Source organism: Notamacropus eugenii, chromosome 1 (genome assembly GCF_028372415.1).
Source record: "Notamacropus eugenii isolate mMacEug1 chromosome 1, mMacEug1.pri_v2, whole genome shotgun sequence".
Classification (NCBI taxonomy): Eukaryota; Metazoa; Chordata; class Mammalia; order Diprotodontia; family Macropodidae; genus Notamacropus; species Notamacropus eugenii.
In genome coordinates, this window is record NC_092872.1 from 191299440 (window position 1) to 191314624 (window position 15185).

Genomic DNA, 15185 nt, shown 5'->3' on the forward strand with positions numbered 1-15185 from the left:
CAGGTCAATATTCATATTTGTTTTTCTAGAGTGCTGTTCACATTGTGAGCTACCGTTGTTGAAATTCTAATTTTACATTTTTGGGAAACTGTTATTCTTCACACAAATACATATGGTATCTTCCCATTAACCCAAATAGGATTACAATTCGAATACTTTAATATTCAACAATTCTGGATAAGTGAAAATTTATCATATTGAAAAATTATATGTGAATTATATTCTCTGTAAATATAAAGACAGTCAAATTTATTCTTCCTCCTTTTATTGGAGTGTAAAAGCTGAAGGATTAGTCAAGGGGGGAGGCAGTATGCATGTGTCCTTCACAGAACTGTTAATTTTATGCTTGTCTTTTGAGATTTTAGGATTACAAAGGATAGATCTCAAAAGGACCTTAGAGGTATATAGTTGAACACCTTCATTTTTGCAGATTAAGAAACTGAGGCATAGAATGGTAAATGACTTGCCCAGAGTCACAAAGGTAGTGACAGGGGCAGGGCCGGACTTAAAGTTATGCCCTTTGGCTCCAAAGTGAGCACCCGGATAAACCAGAGAAGATGTTTTGTTCCAGACCCTTGTCAGGTTTTGTCTTTGTTCTAGAAGGTCGGAATCAGGAGACAAGGGGCCCAAGTTGCTGATCTGCCACTCACTGGATATGTGATTTTGGGCATATTGTATTTTCCCTCTAAAAGACAGTTTCCTCAGCTGCTAAATGAGGGTGTTGGATTAAATGACTGCTAAAGACCCTTCTCACCCTGAGGTATTTCTGGGTAGACATGTTTTGACTTCAGCATCTTTTATTTAATTATTTGTGGTGGGATGGGAATAATAATAATTATATGTAATAATTCCCAATATTTATATGTTTATTGCCTTAAAGTTTGCAAAGTGCTCTCTGGTCATGTGTTATCTCATCCGAGCCCATCTTTCCAGCCACCCTATGAGGTAGGCACTATTATGATTATCCCCAATTTAAAGATGAGCAAATTGAGGCTTAGAGCGAGTTAAGGTTTTGACTTACCAGGCATCACATAGCTAGTAAATTCATTAGGCAGTTCTTATATCTCTCCCTCTGGGACCTATTCCTATCCACTGTGCCACCCAGCTGAAAGTATATATAGGGATATTAAGCAGTGTGAAATAATGGACATGGGGTATCCTTGGAGTCAGTGAGACCTGAGTTCAAATCTGTAGTCTTCTAATGCCACCTCACAGGCATATCTCTAAGACTAAATCACAAGTGAGTTGCTAAGGGGCATTGAATGATAAATATAGTTCAGGGGCAAAAGAAAAAAAAGATGAGTACAGGGATACCTCTTGTAGTTGGTTCTATGAAAACATGAAGTTAGGTTGAACAATATTTTAGGCAGTTTGGGGGACTAAAAGCTGCTGATCTCTAGTGTTAGTGCAGATTTTCACTGACTAGTAAATTTGCAGCTTAGGCTGCCCTCCTCTCCTCTCCTCTCCTCTCCTCTCCTCTCCTCTCCTGTCCTCTCCTTCTCTCCCTCCTTCTCTGTCTCTCTTATATGTATGTGTGTGTGTGTGTGTGTGTGTGTGTGTGTGTGTGTGTGTGTGTGTGAGAGAGAGAGAGAGAGAGAGAGACAGAGACAGAGAGAGAGACAGAGAGGGGAGAGAGAGAGAGAGAGAGAGAGAGAGAGAGAGAGAGAGAGAGAGAGAGAGAGAGAGAGAGAGATTTGCAATAAGGATTCAAGATGTAGGGCTTGGTCATAATACATTAGTGATGTGAAACATAACTGACCAAGGCAATTGTTTTTATTTCTAACGTTACAGTTAACCAGTGCTCTCCTTTCTTCGTAATAACCTAGTGAGTTCAGTTGTTCAGTCATGCCTGATTCTTTGAGATCCCATGGACTGTCATTCCAGGCCCTTCTATCCTCTGAAGTCTGTCCAAGCTCATGCTTATTGCTTCCATGACACTCTCTATCCATCTCATTCTCTGTGATTTCTTCCCCCTTTTGCCTTCAATTCTTCCAGACATTTTTTCCAATGAGTCCCATCTTCTCATTATGTGGCCAACATATTTAAGCTTGAGTTTCAATATTTCCCCTTCCAATGAATAGTCTGAGTAAGCCAGGTAATAACAATAATTTTATCCTCATTCTACAGATAAAGGAACTGAGTCCCTGAAAAGTTAAGTAAGTGCTTTACCACATGGCCACATAGTTTGTAAGTGTCACAGAGAAAATCTGAACCAGGAGTCTTGACTTCTAAGCCCAGTACTGTATTTATTATGCCATGCTGTCTCTTACTACTCAGGATGTGTTTATATATCATAACTGGCACTGTGTGAGAGACGGCTGGGGGTGGCTTGGCATCACATTTCTAAGCAGCTCTTCCTAAATAGATGGGCACTGAGCTTTCCCCTTGACTCTCAAGCTGACTTCCTGTTCTGGTTTATATAGAATTCAACAAGTAGAGTTTATAGGTAACAAACAAGCAGACAGTATTGTAGTCATAAAATAAATATCCTTCAATAAAAATTCATGTACACTCCCTTAGACACACACACACACATCCACCCACCCCCTGGAATCTGGGTGAATTTCCATTAAGGGGGCAGGGGGGAAAGAAAGGAAAATGCCTCCAGAGTCAAACAAGTGAGGAATGTCACCTAAAAACAAGAGAATCCTCTCTGTGGTCTGATTTTCTTGTCAATGATTTCCGACAGTGGGAGGTTGTGCCAAAGCCTCTGGGGAAGTGTGTGAGAGATTCTGAAAGTGGGAGCCTTTTTCCAACCAGATTTGTCAGGGGCAGTTTGCTGTATTTTTGCTCTTCCATTTCAGAAAGACGGGGCAGTTATTTGGGTGAGACTGTGGTCTAGTGGTTACAACTTGGGACGGTGAGTCAGAACCCCCTGGCTCTGACTATTCCTAGTTCTCCACTTGAGTCACCCGCCCATGAAGGCCTAGCCCAAAAAGTCACTGTGGGCCACTAAGCATATTTTCTTGAGATATGCTATTTTGGATGTCTCTCTCTGCCAAGTTACTTCATAGACGTAAGGGAGATTTTCTGCTTTATAGTTATTTGCAGGACCTTTTTAGCCACCTGTTCTTACAAACAAGTAAAAAGTTAAACATCAGTTCATCTCTCCGTTGTATAGGATGTAAAAGGAAGAAATATTTTTCCCACAAGGAGGTGGAGTTTGTGATAGTTTTTTAAAAAAAATTTTTATTTTTTTTTAAAAAATTATTTTTTAAAAAAAATTCCTCTTCCTTTAAAATAATGAAAAGGCCCATTAAAACTGTGCCTAACGTGATAGGCCATCTATCATGTTCATCTTCATCATCTCTTTCACTGGAGAGAAAGAGAGAGACAGACAGACAGATACTAAGCCATCCCTGGAGCATCCATCAGAAGCATCCTTGAAGTCTGCATAGAACTGGATCGTGTGCACATAAGGAACTGGGTGGGACCTTGTGAAGCAAATTTAACTCCCTGATTTGGCAGATGGGCACTCTTGAGTCTCATCCAGAGAGGAGAAACAATTAGTCCAAGATCAGATAGTAGGTGAATTAGAGACCCTGGGATGGGGACCCAGGCTTGCCTGATGGTTCTCAGTCTTGTTCCTTTAGTACCATTTTGGGAGCAGCCGTCCTTCCTGCCCAGTACCCTCAGCCATCCTCCCAGGAAGCAGCCCTTCTGGAGAGGCAGCCTGGTACTAGTTTCTGCAGATGTGATAGCCGTAAAGACCTGGAAAAGGAAGTCTGTTCTTTCTTGCCCCCAAAGTCCTTAGCATTGTCAGATGGTTCGACATCAGATATTGCTATTATTTTTTTTCCTTAAAAAATTGACATTAAGGAAGAGGCCTTACCATCTGCATTGCTGTCGCACCCTAAGAACCATGGAACTTGTCCATTGACTTGCAGCTGAAATCTTCCATATGTACTGTATCCCCCTTTAGAAAATGAGCTTTTTCAGAGAAACATTTATCTTGCTTTTCTTTTCATATCGTATCCCCAGTTTCTATTTCTGTGTGTTGTGCATAGTAGATACTTAATAGACGCCTCCTTCATTCATTCATTTTCTTTAATTTTAAATTGGGAGGGACCTTTAAAAAGGCTATCTCTGCATTCTTAGCCTCTCATAGGTGAAGAAACCTGAGGAAAAGCTAAGCTTAAGTGATTTGTCAAGGTCGCACAGGCAGGACACAGCAGAGCCAAGAGTTGAACTAGTTTTCTCCTACTTCGTTCTTAACTCTGCACAGTGTTCCTTCCTCAGTTTCTCAAAAGACTTGATCAGTTCAGTACATGAAGATGACACTGATGTGTTCTTTTCCCGTTTGGTGACGGGTAGGTGTATGTATGTGTATGGGGGGATTTGAGTGGTTGGGGATGTTTACCTTTTTCTCTGTGCTGACATTTTAACAGTCTCTAAAACCACTTTGATATCTCCCAAGCACATTGGCATAACCTGTGTTTGGGGTCTTTGCACAGAGAGAGGCCTAAAGCTTAACATAAGCTCCCTAAGACATATCATAAAACACTATTTTGGAAAAAACCCTAATGATCCATGATCAGAACATTATTATTAAACAAGGGATTGAAATGCCTAACCCAAGATGGTCTTATTTTTTAAAAATGAAAACTGAGTCGAGGCCATTTCATCAGTTTTCAGTGCTGTAATTCCCACAGCCCCTTTTGATTCCAGTTTGCTGAAAAGTTTAATGTTTTTGTAGGCAATTCATAATTTCCACGTTGAGGTGGCTAAGGAGGAAGAGAGCCTGAGCCAGTGGTGTTTTCATAGAGGGATGGTGGGAATTTTCCCCCCTCTAGAATGTAAAATGAGTGTCAGACTTCTGGGAAAAATCTGGTGAGAGGTATTCCTAGCCCTTCTCAAATCCAAGGCACCACCTTCTTCAAGATGTATTTAGGACCCTAAAGAATTAGAATTTCCTGCTAGTTAGCATCACAAGGAAGGAAAGGATTTTCCTCTTGGCTTCAATAGTATGTAATTTTCATTTTACTTGTTATTAATAAGGACCTATTGCAGAAGTGGACAAAAATCTGTCAAATCCATCTTTTTTTGCGGGGGGGGAGTGCTGTGTATGTGTATGTGTGTGTACGTAACTACTTCCTTTTCAGAGTCCTGACCGTGTCTTCAGTGAGCAAGACTGTCCCTAGAATTTTTGCTTTACAATCTCCAGTGTCATTCACTGATCTGTGGGGGCCCTGCAATTATGTGTCATATCATGCCATTGTTAGAGTTGTTGGGGGTGGGAATGGGGAGAGGAGGTGTAACTCTGAGGGCCTGCATGCCCTTTCTTCACCATCTGGATTCAGTTAGCTGTCTCTCGGCAGTGGGGCCGAGTCTCATTTCCTCCGACCAGTAATGTTATATAGGCAGTGATCCTGTTCTGCCCTAACATAATTGAAAATTATGTGTATTGTAGGCTCTCAGCGCTGAAATGTAGGCTCGTAAAAATATGTGGTGCAGGTAGCCTGTGGAGATTGGAGCTGGCACACAATGAAGCTTTTATGTGAAGTAAGAATTATAAGCCTTCACATTAATATTGCATTATGGGAATGACAGTTCATGGGTGGAAGGGTCTTTGAGGGAGGCCTGGCACATAGTAGGTGCTCAATAAATGCTTGTTGACTGACCTTGAACAGAAGTAATGTTTCATAGGCTTTATCAAAAGAATGAGCCTCTGAACACAAGCAGATTTGGCAAGCCATTCCTTGGCTTAGGCCACAGGAGTTGGCTTTAAGGGCTGGGTTGAGGTCCAATGTGACTTTGTCTGGGCATTTTTGTTTTTGAAAGTTGTGGTGGAGAGGTGAGCATTGGCGTGCTGCCATTTTGGTAGGCCTCAAGGAAATGACTCTGTGGAGTGGTTTTGACCAGGGTAGCCCATGTGTTTATGTGGTTGGTGCCCCCTGAGTGAGAAGGGGAAGAAGTCAGAGGCACAGTCTCCCCACGGCAGGCTGAACAAACTCCTGTAGTAGTCACAGAATGTTAGAGGTGGAAACCAAGTTAGAGAGATCAACTGGTTGAACCTCTTCAACTTTAGAGACAGAAAAAGAGGCTCTGATAAGTTGTGTGACATGTCCGCGAGCCTGTAGGCAGTGGCGGAATTGGGAATCCAGGTCCCCAGATGTTTATCTCTGACCATCAGACTGACGCTGTTGATGTCAGACTGAGAAATATAATTTTTGGTGTTTAGATCCCAATTATTATTCCTTTCTTCTGCCCTGTCTCGAAGTTACTCATTGTTCTAGGCTGTTAGAAAAAGTACCTTCTTTCCTTGGAATGGAGGTGACCAACTGGGAAGAAATCCAAGATCTTTAAAAGTTGAAGACTTCAATCTGCTTAGTTAGAGATCTATTAAAAAAATACATAGAGAGGTTCACATCTTTTAGGCACCTTTCACATGAATGTGCCTACAGAATTTAATTCAGCAAATGTTTGTTTTTATATTATTACTTTATGTTAGCATTTGTTTATTAAATATATTTCCTTGATGTATGCTCAGTCCTAGGGAGAGCACTGCCTAGCAATTACTTGATTTGGGGCAAAGGTAGTTGTACTATGGGCAACATTGTCAGAGATGATATGGAAGATGTGACTGCAGGGTAAGTCTGTCCCCTGTAGGTTCTGGCTTGTGCCCCTCTGGAACCGTGGTGGTGATGATTCTCCAGAGAAAAAGAGTACCACAGGGGGTGGCGATCATTAGCATGGTGCAGAAAGCTGGCCAAGGATCAAAGTCATAAGTGACCATGAGATAAGGGGAGCGGCAGCAGTCTTTGGATACCTATAGGAAGAAATTTGTTAGCCAGTTGTGGTCCTCCTCCCCGTGATAGCCCCCACCTTGGAGTCCTGGGACTAAGTTGCTTTGCCCTAGTTATAGCTCTAGCCTCGGACTAGGCCCTGTGGGTGATATAGAAACAAATAAGACGTGGCCTTTGCTCCTTACTCTGATGAAACATAATCCAATAGGAGAATTAAGACATGTACATGAATAACCATAGAAAATAAAATTTAATAAATGCTCAAGGAGGGCATGGGACAATGTGCTATTGATAGTTCCAAGGAAAGGGCAATCACATTTGACTTCAGGGGAAGAGGGAGGGTCAGAGGAGGCCTTATGGAAGAGATGTATAGGATGGATAACATTTCAACAGGCAGAAATGGGCAAGATTCAGGAAGGTCCAAAGAGTATTCCAGCAGCAAGGGGTGACCTGAACCAACGTTTGGAGGTACTTTGGTTGGATTTTCCTCTTGGCAGTGGTTTACTATTCAAAGTGGATGAGGTTACTCTGTGTAGGCTGTATTGGAGAGAGAAGAGACTGCAAGTGACTGCAAGTCAGAAGGCTAAGATAATCTTCCAGTCAAGAAGTAATGTCACCTGAAGTAAAGTAAATTTAAGTAATTCTGTGCGAATAGGAAAAGAGGTCATGATGGCTGTAGAGAGCACACGGCACCAGTGGTAGGCAGAAGATCTGTATTATGATTTCTTGACACTCCATTTAGTTCTTGTGTGACCTTGGACATAGCATATCACCTCTGGACCTCAGTTCTCTCATCTGTAAGATGATTGAGATTGGACTTAGATGACTTTGAAGGGCCCTTCCAGTGCCAAACTCAGTCTCTCATGGGGCAGGTAGCTCTATTTCTTGGTAGTGCCCTATATAACCAAACAGGAATAAATTCTCTAATCCAGGAAGGCTGGGGCAAGATTTAACCAAGGAGTTCCTTTATTCTCATCCTGAGGGCCAATTATGTATCTCCAATTGTGCACATTCAGAAATGTCTCTGGTCTTTGGAAAGGATGAATGTCCAAGACAAATTTGTTACCAAGGAATATATTTGCTTCATAGTTTATTGGGCTAGAGACTGAATTATCTCTTAGTCTCACCGATTATATAGTTGTTCAGTCAAGGACAGTTACATACTTGTACCTTGCTCTGTTTCAAATAAAGGATGATTATTATAAAAATGAGGATAGTTTGCTCAAAGGCAGATTCAGAATGGATGGTTTCCTTTGACATTACTGTCTGAGGTATTGTGGTGCAATGGAAAGAGTGCCAGATTTAGAATCAGATTTTGGATTCATATCCTAGCTCTACTTCCAGATGTCCTTGGGCAAATCACTTGACTCTCCCTGGGCTTAGGATTCTTCATTTGTAAAATGAGGTAAGAGTAGATGGCTTCTGAGGTGTCTTCAGCTCTCTGTCTGTCTATCTCTATCCTGCCCCTCCTTATCACTCCTCTTTCCCTTGTTATGATTGGGATACTGTTAAAGGGATCATTCAGGGTAACATTCTTTTGAAGTTAACTATGCAATATTCATTATAAAAGGTGAAATCAGTCTTTATTAGTTGGTATTTATCTTTAGGTTTGCTAAGCAACAAATACATACCAATGGGAACTTTTTACGTTGCTGCTTTGTTTTACACACACACTCACACACTCTCTCACTCACTCACCTTTTCTCATGTTTTTCTTTCCCATTCTTGTTTCCCTTTCCAGTATCTCCAGATGAAATGGCCACTGCTTGATGTTCAAGCAGGGAGCTTACAGAGTAGACAAGCCCTCAAGGATGCAAGATCTCCATCTCCAGCACACATTGTTGTAAGTAATCTCACAAAGACAATTCTTGCTATTCTTGACAAAAGTTATTTTGATGGTAAGAGTTTTGGATTGTTACAATTTTTCCTGTCTTTTATTTTTTTGAGGGGTTCATGAGTAGAGGGGAGGCAAAGGAGAGAAATAGAGTGGGGAGTTTCTTTGAAGGTAGTATTATCCATAAGATCCTCTTGTCTGGTGATGTATTTAAGAAGTACCAAAACCAGAAATACATGCTCTTTCCCAGTTTTGTGAATTTTTCTTCGACTTTTACTTCTTCTGAGCACAATCTAAATGGCAAAGCCACTCACAGGGATAGGCGTGTCATTACCATGATTCTATGAATGACATCACGGAGATGATAAAAAGCTAGAATTCCCTTCTGTGACCTATGATCCTCCTTCCTTCCTCTTCATTCCTGGATAAGTAATGGATAGAAAGTGGGGGAGGAGGGAATCAAAAATACAAAAGGAAGGAAGGTCCTGCATTTTTAGGTTTTTCAGTGTAGCAATATCTTTTTTCATATAGCATCAGAAAAATATCCTCTGTACCTAAACCCATTTAATGATATTAGAGTAATAATTTATACTGTATTTGGTACATGTGGTTATAAATTTTGTGGATGTGATGTCAGAAACAACTTGCTTTTAGCAGCAAGCAGTGACCACATTCATGAAGGGCTTACATCCACATATATTTTTAATGCACTTTCTTACTAAAGAGTTTGTAGACATGGAAAGCAGAGTTTGTAAATTAACCTCTTGAGAAGATAGCTTGGACTTATTAGAATATTTCCTTCTCTATATTTTATCATATGTTGAACTTTATATTTTAAAAATAATTAATGGATGGCACATTTTTATAATTAATCTGTGATAGGTAGAATTATGCAAAACACGGAACTATTCATGTATTTTTTATTGAGGATCATAAAATGCTATCTTTTTGTATATCTTGCCTCTATTATGTTTAATTTTTAAAAATGAGATTTATTATATACACATTTTAAAAAAAGAAAGTCTTAATACAGTGTGGTTAAAATTTATTTAAAATCTTGGGAATATCTTTTCATGCAAACCACAGCCATTTGGATATGTTTTATTCAGAGAAACATTCCTCTGCACAGTTTAAATAGTGGTATAGAATGTGGCACGATAAAATAATAAGTCATTAAAAACGTTTTTTGCTTGGTGTTATTGTGAGCAAGCAGCAGTCTGGCCTTGTGGATGAGGGCTTAGCTTTGCAGTCAGGAAGCCTTGGGGGTCCAATTCTACTTCTGACACATAATGCTGTGTGACCATGGGCAGGTCCTTTAACTTCTCAGAATCCCAGGTAATACTCCAAGACTTTTACGTTATAGATCAAGAGCCCCCTATGGGCATTCGTGGATGGAAGTTTCCACATGTGTGATTCTCCATTCTCCTGAAGATCAATCACAGGGCTGCACAAAAAAATAATAACTATAGAATTTCTTTTTGAATATTGACAACTTGGGTAGCATGGAAAGATTAAGAAGTAGAGCAGTATTTGCAGTGAACTTTGTCTAAAAATGGTTTCTTTTCTTCATCCAGATGGAATTGTTCTTCCTTCTTTTCATGGAATTCTAGAATGTTAGATGAGGAAAGGATCTTAGAAATAATTTGGTCTAGTCTTCCATGGTTTAGGGGAAAGAACACTAGATTTAGGATTGGAAGGCCTGGGTTTAAACTCTGGCTGTATTCAATCTTTGAAACTCCTTTAGGCCTTTGTTTCCCCTTGTAAGAGGAGGTGAGGAGGCGACTGGATGATTTCTAAAGGTCTTTTCAATCCTAAACCCTGCGATCCTTCACTTTACAAATGAGAAATCTGAAGGCTATTGAAGGGAAGCTATGTAAACCAGTCTACACAGCTAGTCAAGAGCAGAATTTGAACAAGAATCCAGCCTGAGCTTCTGCTTGGTGGTATACTCTCTTTTTAGGCAGCCCTAGACTTTGGCTTCATCTTCCATCACATGATAAAGTTAGATTGGATGGTCTCTAAGATTCCTTCCAGCTCTCAATCCTTGAGCCAGTGATCTTAGTAGAAGCAAAGCCAGCCTGTTTATTCGGTTCTGTTACGTTTAATTTGGTGCCCTGTCAGTGAAAATATCAAGGCGATAATGTAACTGCCAACTTGTGAGTCTTGAGTTGGCTTCCCTCACAGGTGTGACATCTCAACAAACAACAAACAAACAAAAAAATGGAGATGAGACACTGAGAATTTTTCTTGGTGAGTAGTGATTGATTTGGATAAAAGTGTAGAGCCAGCAGGATGTATAGTTGAACAGAATTTTAGAGGTCTCTAAACCAGAATTTCTTAACTTTTTTTTTTTTTGGTCATGGACCCCTTTGACAGTCTGGTAAAACCTGTAGACATTTTCTCAGGATGATATTTTTAAATTTAAAAAAAGGAGAAAATACATAAGATGACAAAGGAAACCAATTATATTGAAATATAGTTATCAAAATATTAAAAAACAAAACAAAAACAGGTTCATGGACCTCAGGTGAAGACCCTCTGCTCTTAGTCTAATTATCTGGTTTTAGAAGTGAGGAAACTGAGGACCAGAAAAGAAAACCTGACTTGCCTAGAATACTCAGACATTCTCACTCTAAATTCAGTGTTCTTTTCTATCCTAGTCCACTAGCTTCATTTTACTGAGAGGGAACCCGAGGCTCAGAGAGCTGATTTTGACATCTCAGGGATATAGGGCTAACAGAGCTGGAACTAGAAACCACATCTCCTCCTCCCAGTGCCCTTTCCATAAAATTCTCTCTGCCTGGTCTTGGCAGTGTTTGAATCCATTTGAGCTGACTGGAGAGATGGAGAAACTTTTTTTTTTCCAACTTTTTCTGAGTGTGGTATAGTAGAAGGAATGTTAGTTAGATTTAAAATTGGGGGGCCTGGGTGCAAATTCTGGCTTTGCTCCATTATCTTTGTCCCATTGAGCAAGTGATCTAACCTGTGCAGGTCTCAGTTTTCTCCTGATGGCCACTAACTTCCCATCCAGAGCTGCAACTATGATTCTGTGATCTTCTGAGATAGGTCACCCTCTTACGATTGACTTCTACTAGTTCACAAATGGCTGGTTGGAAATTCTGCTATGGAGAAAGAAGAACATTGCTTTCAGAAGTCTTAGGGGTCTGTCTTTATTTTAGTACAAAGCTGCCCTGGGTCTTTGAAGGAGATCTGGGATGGACACACTGTGTTGTAGATGTGCCCTTCTGTGGTCTTCAGATCTCTTTCCTCTACTGGCTTTGAATTTGAATTGAGTGTGTAAACTTGGGAAGGTGGCTGGTAGCCAACAAAAACAAGTAGGGTTGTCCAGGTTCTAAGAATCTTATATTCACACTTGGAAATTGAAGATCAGTGCAGGGGGCAGGGTCTGGAGGAGATGGCAGAATATTTTTCCAGGAAGCCTGAGTCAGATTCAGTGTGGGTTTTGGCTAGGCAGGCAATAGGAGTGTCTTAAGGACCATTTTTCTCTTTTGTTCAGTGAAAAGCATGTTGTTTACCATAGCAACCACTTTGAAGCATGTAGTACCTCAGCGATGGAGACCCTCATCCAAGGAGCCCCAGCTGGGACTTGTAATATGATCTTTTGTGATCCTTTCAGTCTTCTTAGGGGGGCAAAGGGAGTGGTGCTTTGTGGAGGGGGTAGAACAAGGGAAGGAAGGAGCTGGGGTGAAAGAGGGATAAACAGTATGTTTAGTAAAGGTGAACCAAAGTTTACGGAGCACTTAACACTTGTGTTTTAACTAAGTTATATGTTTTATTCTGGGTGAATTTGGTCATTAAATGTGAATTTATTTGTGTGGAGCAATATGTTCCATAAAGAACATATAAATGGTGACATTCTGAGGAGGTGGTGGTAGTGACAGGGGAGGATGTCAGGTGAGAAGATTGTAGAAGGTAACTGGATTGAGATGTGTGTAGTTTGTTCTGTATTGTGCTTCACGCATCCTCACCCTTAGCCTGTTTTTCTGTTAGTTTGGGTGAGTAAAAACCTATGCCAATTTGAATTGCAAAAAATCTGATTAAGCTTTTTCAGTGGGCATAAAGGAATGTTCACCCTGGCCAAGTTTGTGTTGGGTCACAGACGGGCATAAGTATTTAGTACATGTGTACTATGGGCATGTGAAGTTATGTATAATGTACATGTTGTGGATTATATTCTAAGTTCAAATTAGGGCCATTAACATTTCGATCTCTGTAAGATTTCACATGAACCTCATCTACCAGTGTTAGGTAGGCCAACTAACTCTAAAATGTTCCAGAATTGGACTTCAGCTATAATCTAAGTTATTTCACCCTTGTGTTGTCTTGTTTTTCATTAAAAAAAGGAATTTCTTAATCTTTCATCAAAAGTATTTCAAAATAAATGACTTAAAATCACTCCCTAATTTCTCCAAGATTTAAGATATTTGCTAGTATTTTGGTCAAACTGTTTCTTTATTTTTGACTTAAAAATCAAGAACAGAGGCTGTGATTAGTAAAGATACTGATAGCCACATATATCTAGGAAAATAGGTATTTTCTTGTAAATTTAGGCTAGGATAGTAGTCCCCATAGGGTCAGGCATAAAAAATGGAACGATATTGGCAGGATATTTTTGTATGATTATCAACCCTTCATCAAGATTTTAGTTCATGTGGTGAGCTTGAAGATTTACTTTAAATTTTGTAAATTTACTGTAAATTTTGCCAGAGGACTTGGCAAATCCTTCTGATACTTATTTCTAATGTGACATCGGGCAAATCGCAGGCTTTGCATTGAGTAAATGCGCTTACCAGGTAGAGTTTGAGGTTACAAATAAGATATCAATTTAAAAAAACACAACAACCCACACATTTTAGTTCCTGTAACTGACACTGCATCCTGTTTGTTATATATAATCCAGCTGCTACTAATCTGTGTTCAGAAGTGAAAGGGAATTATTCCCAAGGGATGCTGTCTTCATTGATGGGCCAAAAGCAAATGTGAATTTATACATATTCCATTCTTTTCTTTTTCTTTTCTCATTTTGCAAATGACCTGAATTAGATCAATATTCAGAATTAGAAAATAATCAAATCCTTTCTCTCCCCTACCCATCGCTTTTCCTTCTTCAAGTCACTGTATCTCTTGTTAGGGGCTGGGGGTGTCTTTTGCCCATTCAAAACTTCTCCATGCCTATGTGGCATCTTTTGCTATTTCTTGACTAGATTTTGCCTATTTTAAAATAACTGCCAAAAAGGTGGAATCTTGCAGACTTGTAGTCTTCTGAGACAATATGCTCAGTTGAAACTATTCCGGTTGATTAGGTGAGCCCATGGGTTAGAGAGCTTTCCCTGGATGCTACCTCTGGTATCTTTGCTATACAAAGACTTTCATTTAACTTCCTTTGTACCTAGCAAAAAGAGATGCTGTACCCCAAATGGTGGTATTTGGCATAGTATATCTTTTACAGAACCGCAAAAGGCTTCCCAAATTCCTACAATTTCTTCGGGGTTGACTTTTGAAGTTGATGTGGATTTTTACCTTGGGGTGGATTTCAAGTGCAGCTTGTTCTTGAGTAATGAGCAGAGAGGTGTGGGCTAAGAAAGCGGGCTGAGTCCTGAAGAACAAAGGATGCTAGGTTGTGCTGGCAGGGTGTTTTTTTCCCATTTTGTTTAGATGCTGAAGGAGATAAGAAAACTCTCACAAAATGGGACATGAGGGGAAAACTTGAGGCAAGGTTTGCACTTGTGGTACAGAGCTTTATTCAGTATACATTGGGGATAACATGCCTCTGATTATTTTTGTTTCAGAATTGGGAGGGGAGGCAGTTATTGATAATTTAGAGTCAAAACTGCACCTTCTTACTTGGTACCATGGAAAAGAGTGATAAAGCTGGAGAGAGAGGACCTGGCAAATCCTTCTGATATTCATTTGTGACATTATTATATATTATATGTGACAGTGGGCTTTGGAGGCTGAATGAGATTGTTTCTAAGATCGCTTATAGCTCGAAATCTATGAATTTAAGATTACAGTAGATGACAGAGAAGGAGCAAAACTACTTGGAGAGATTCCTCCCTCCCCTTTTTTGGCTGATACAGACATTAGTGTATTGTAGAGTCTTCTGGGCCATCTCCTTTAGGGGGTCGTGACCTCCTTTGCCTAGAGATACTATTGAGAACAAATCTCTCTGGTGTAAGCCTGTTTGTTTAGATATCCACTGTGACTCAGATGCATAACCATGCTTAGTTTTGTAAGGGATGAATAAAAGAAAAATCATTTATTAATCGCTCACTATGTGTCAGGCACTGTGCTAAATGCTGGTGATACAAATGTTGGAAGCTATATGGGTTCTGAGCTCACAGATTCGCACAGAGGGAGACAACACATATTAAACAACAGTCATCAGTCAGTTCACCAAGCATTTATCAGGTGCTTATTTTGGGTCAGGCAGAGTGCTAAGTATTTGGTATACAAAGACAGGCAAAACCCAGTCTGTGCTCTCGAAATTCTTGCATTCTGGTGAGGGGTGATAACAGGTAAATAACTTATATACAGTGCAACCATCTATTTATTGTACAATCTTCTGATGAGCTCACCAAATC

General features: G+C 40.0%; 1 protein-coding gene across 43 annotated transcripts in view; it reads left to right on the forward strand.

The window, feature by feature from the left end:
* Positions 1–15185, forward strand: part of TCF7L2 (transcription factor 7 like 2) — a 235416-nt gene that overhangs the window by 84861 nt on the left and 135370 nt on the right. For all 43 annotated transcript variants that reach the window (XM_072622650.1, XM_072622679.1, XM_072622746.1 and 40 more), the window contains one exon: positions 8488–8589. In XM_072622650.1, coding sequence (XP_072478751.1) covers positions 8488–8589 — 102 coding nt within the window. The remainder of the gene's footprint in view (positions 1–8487; positions 8590–15185) is intronic.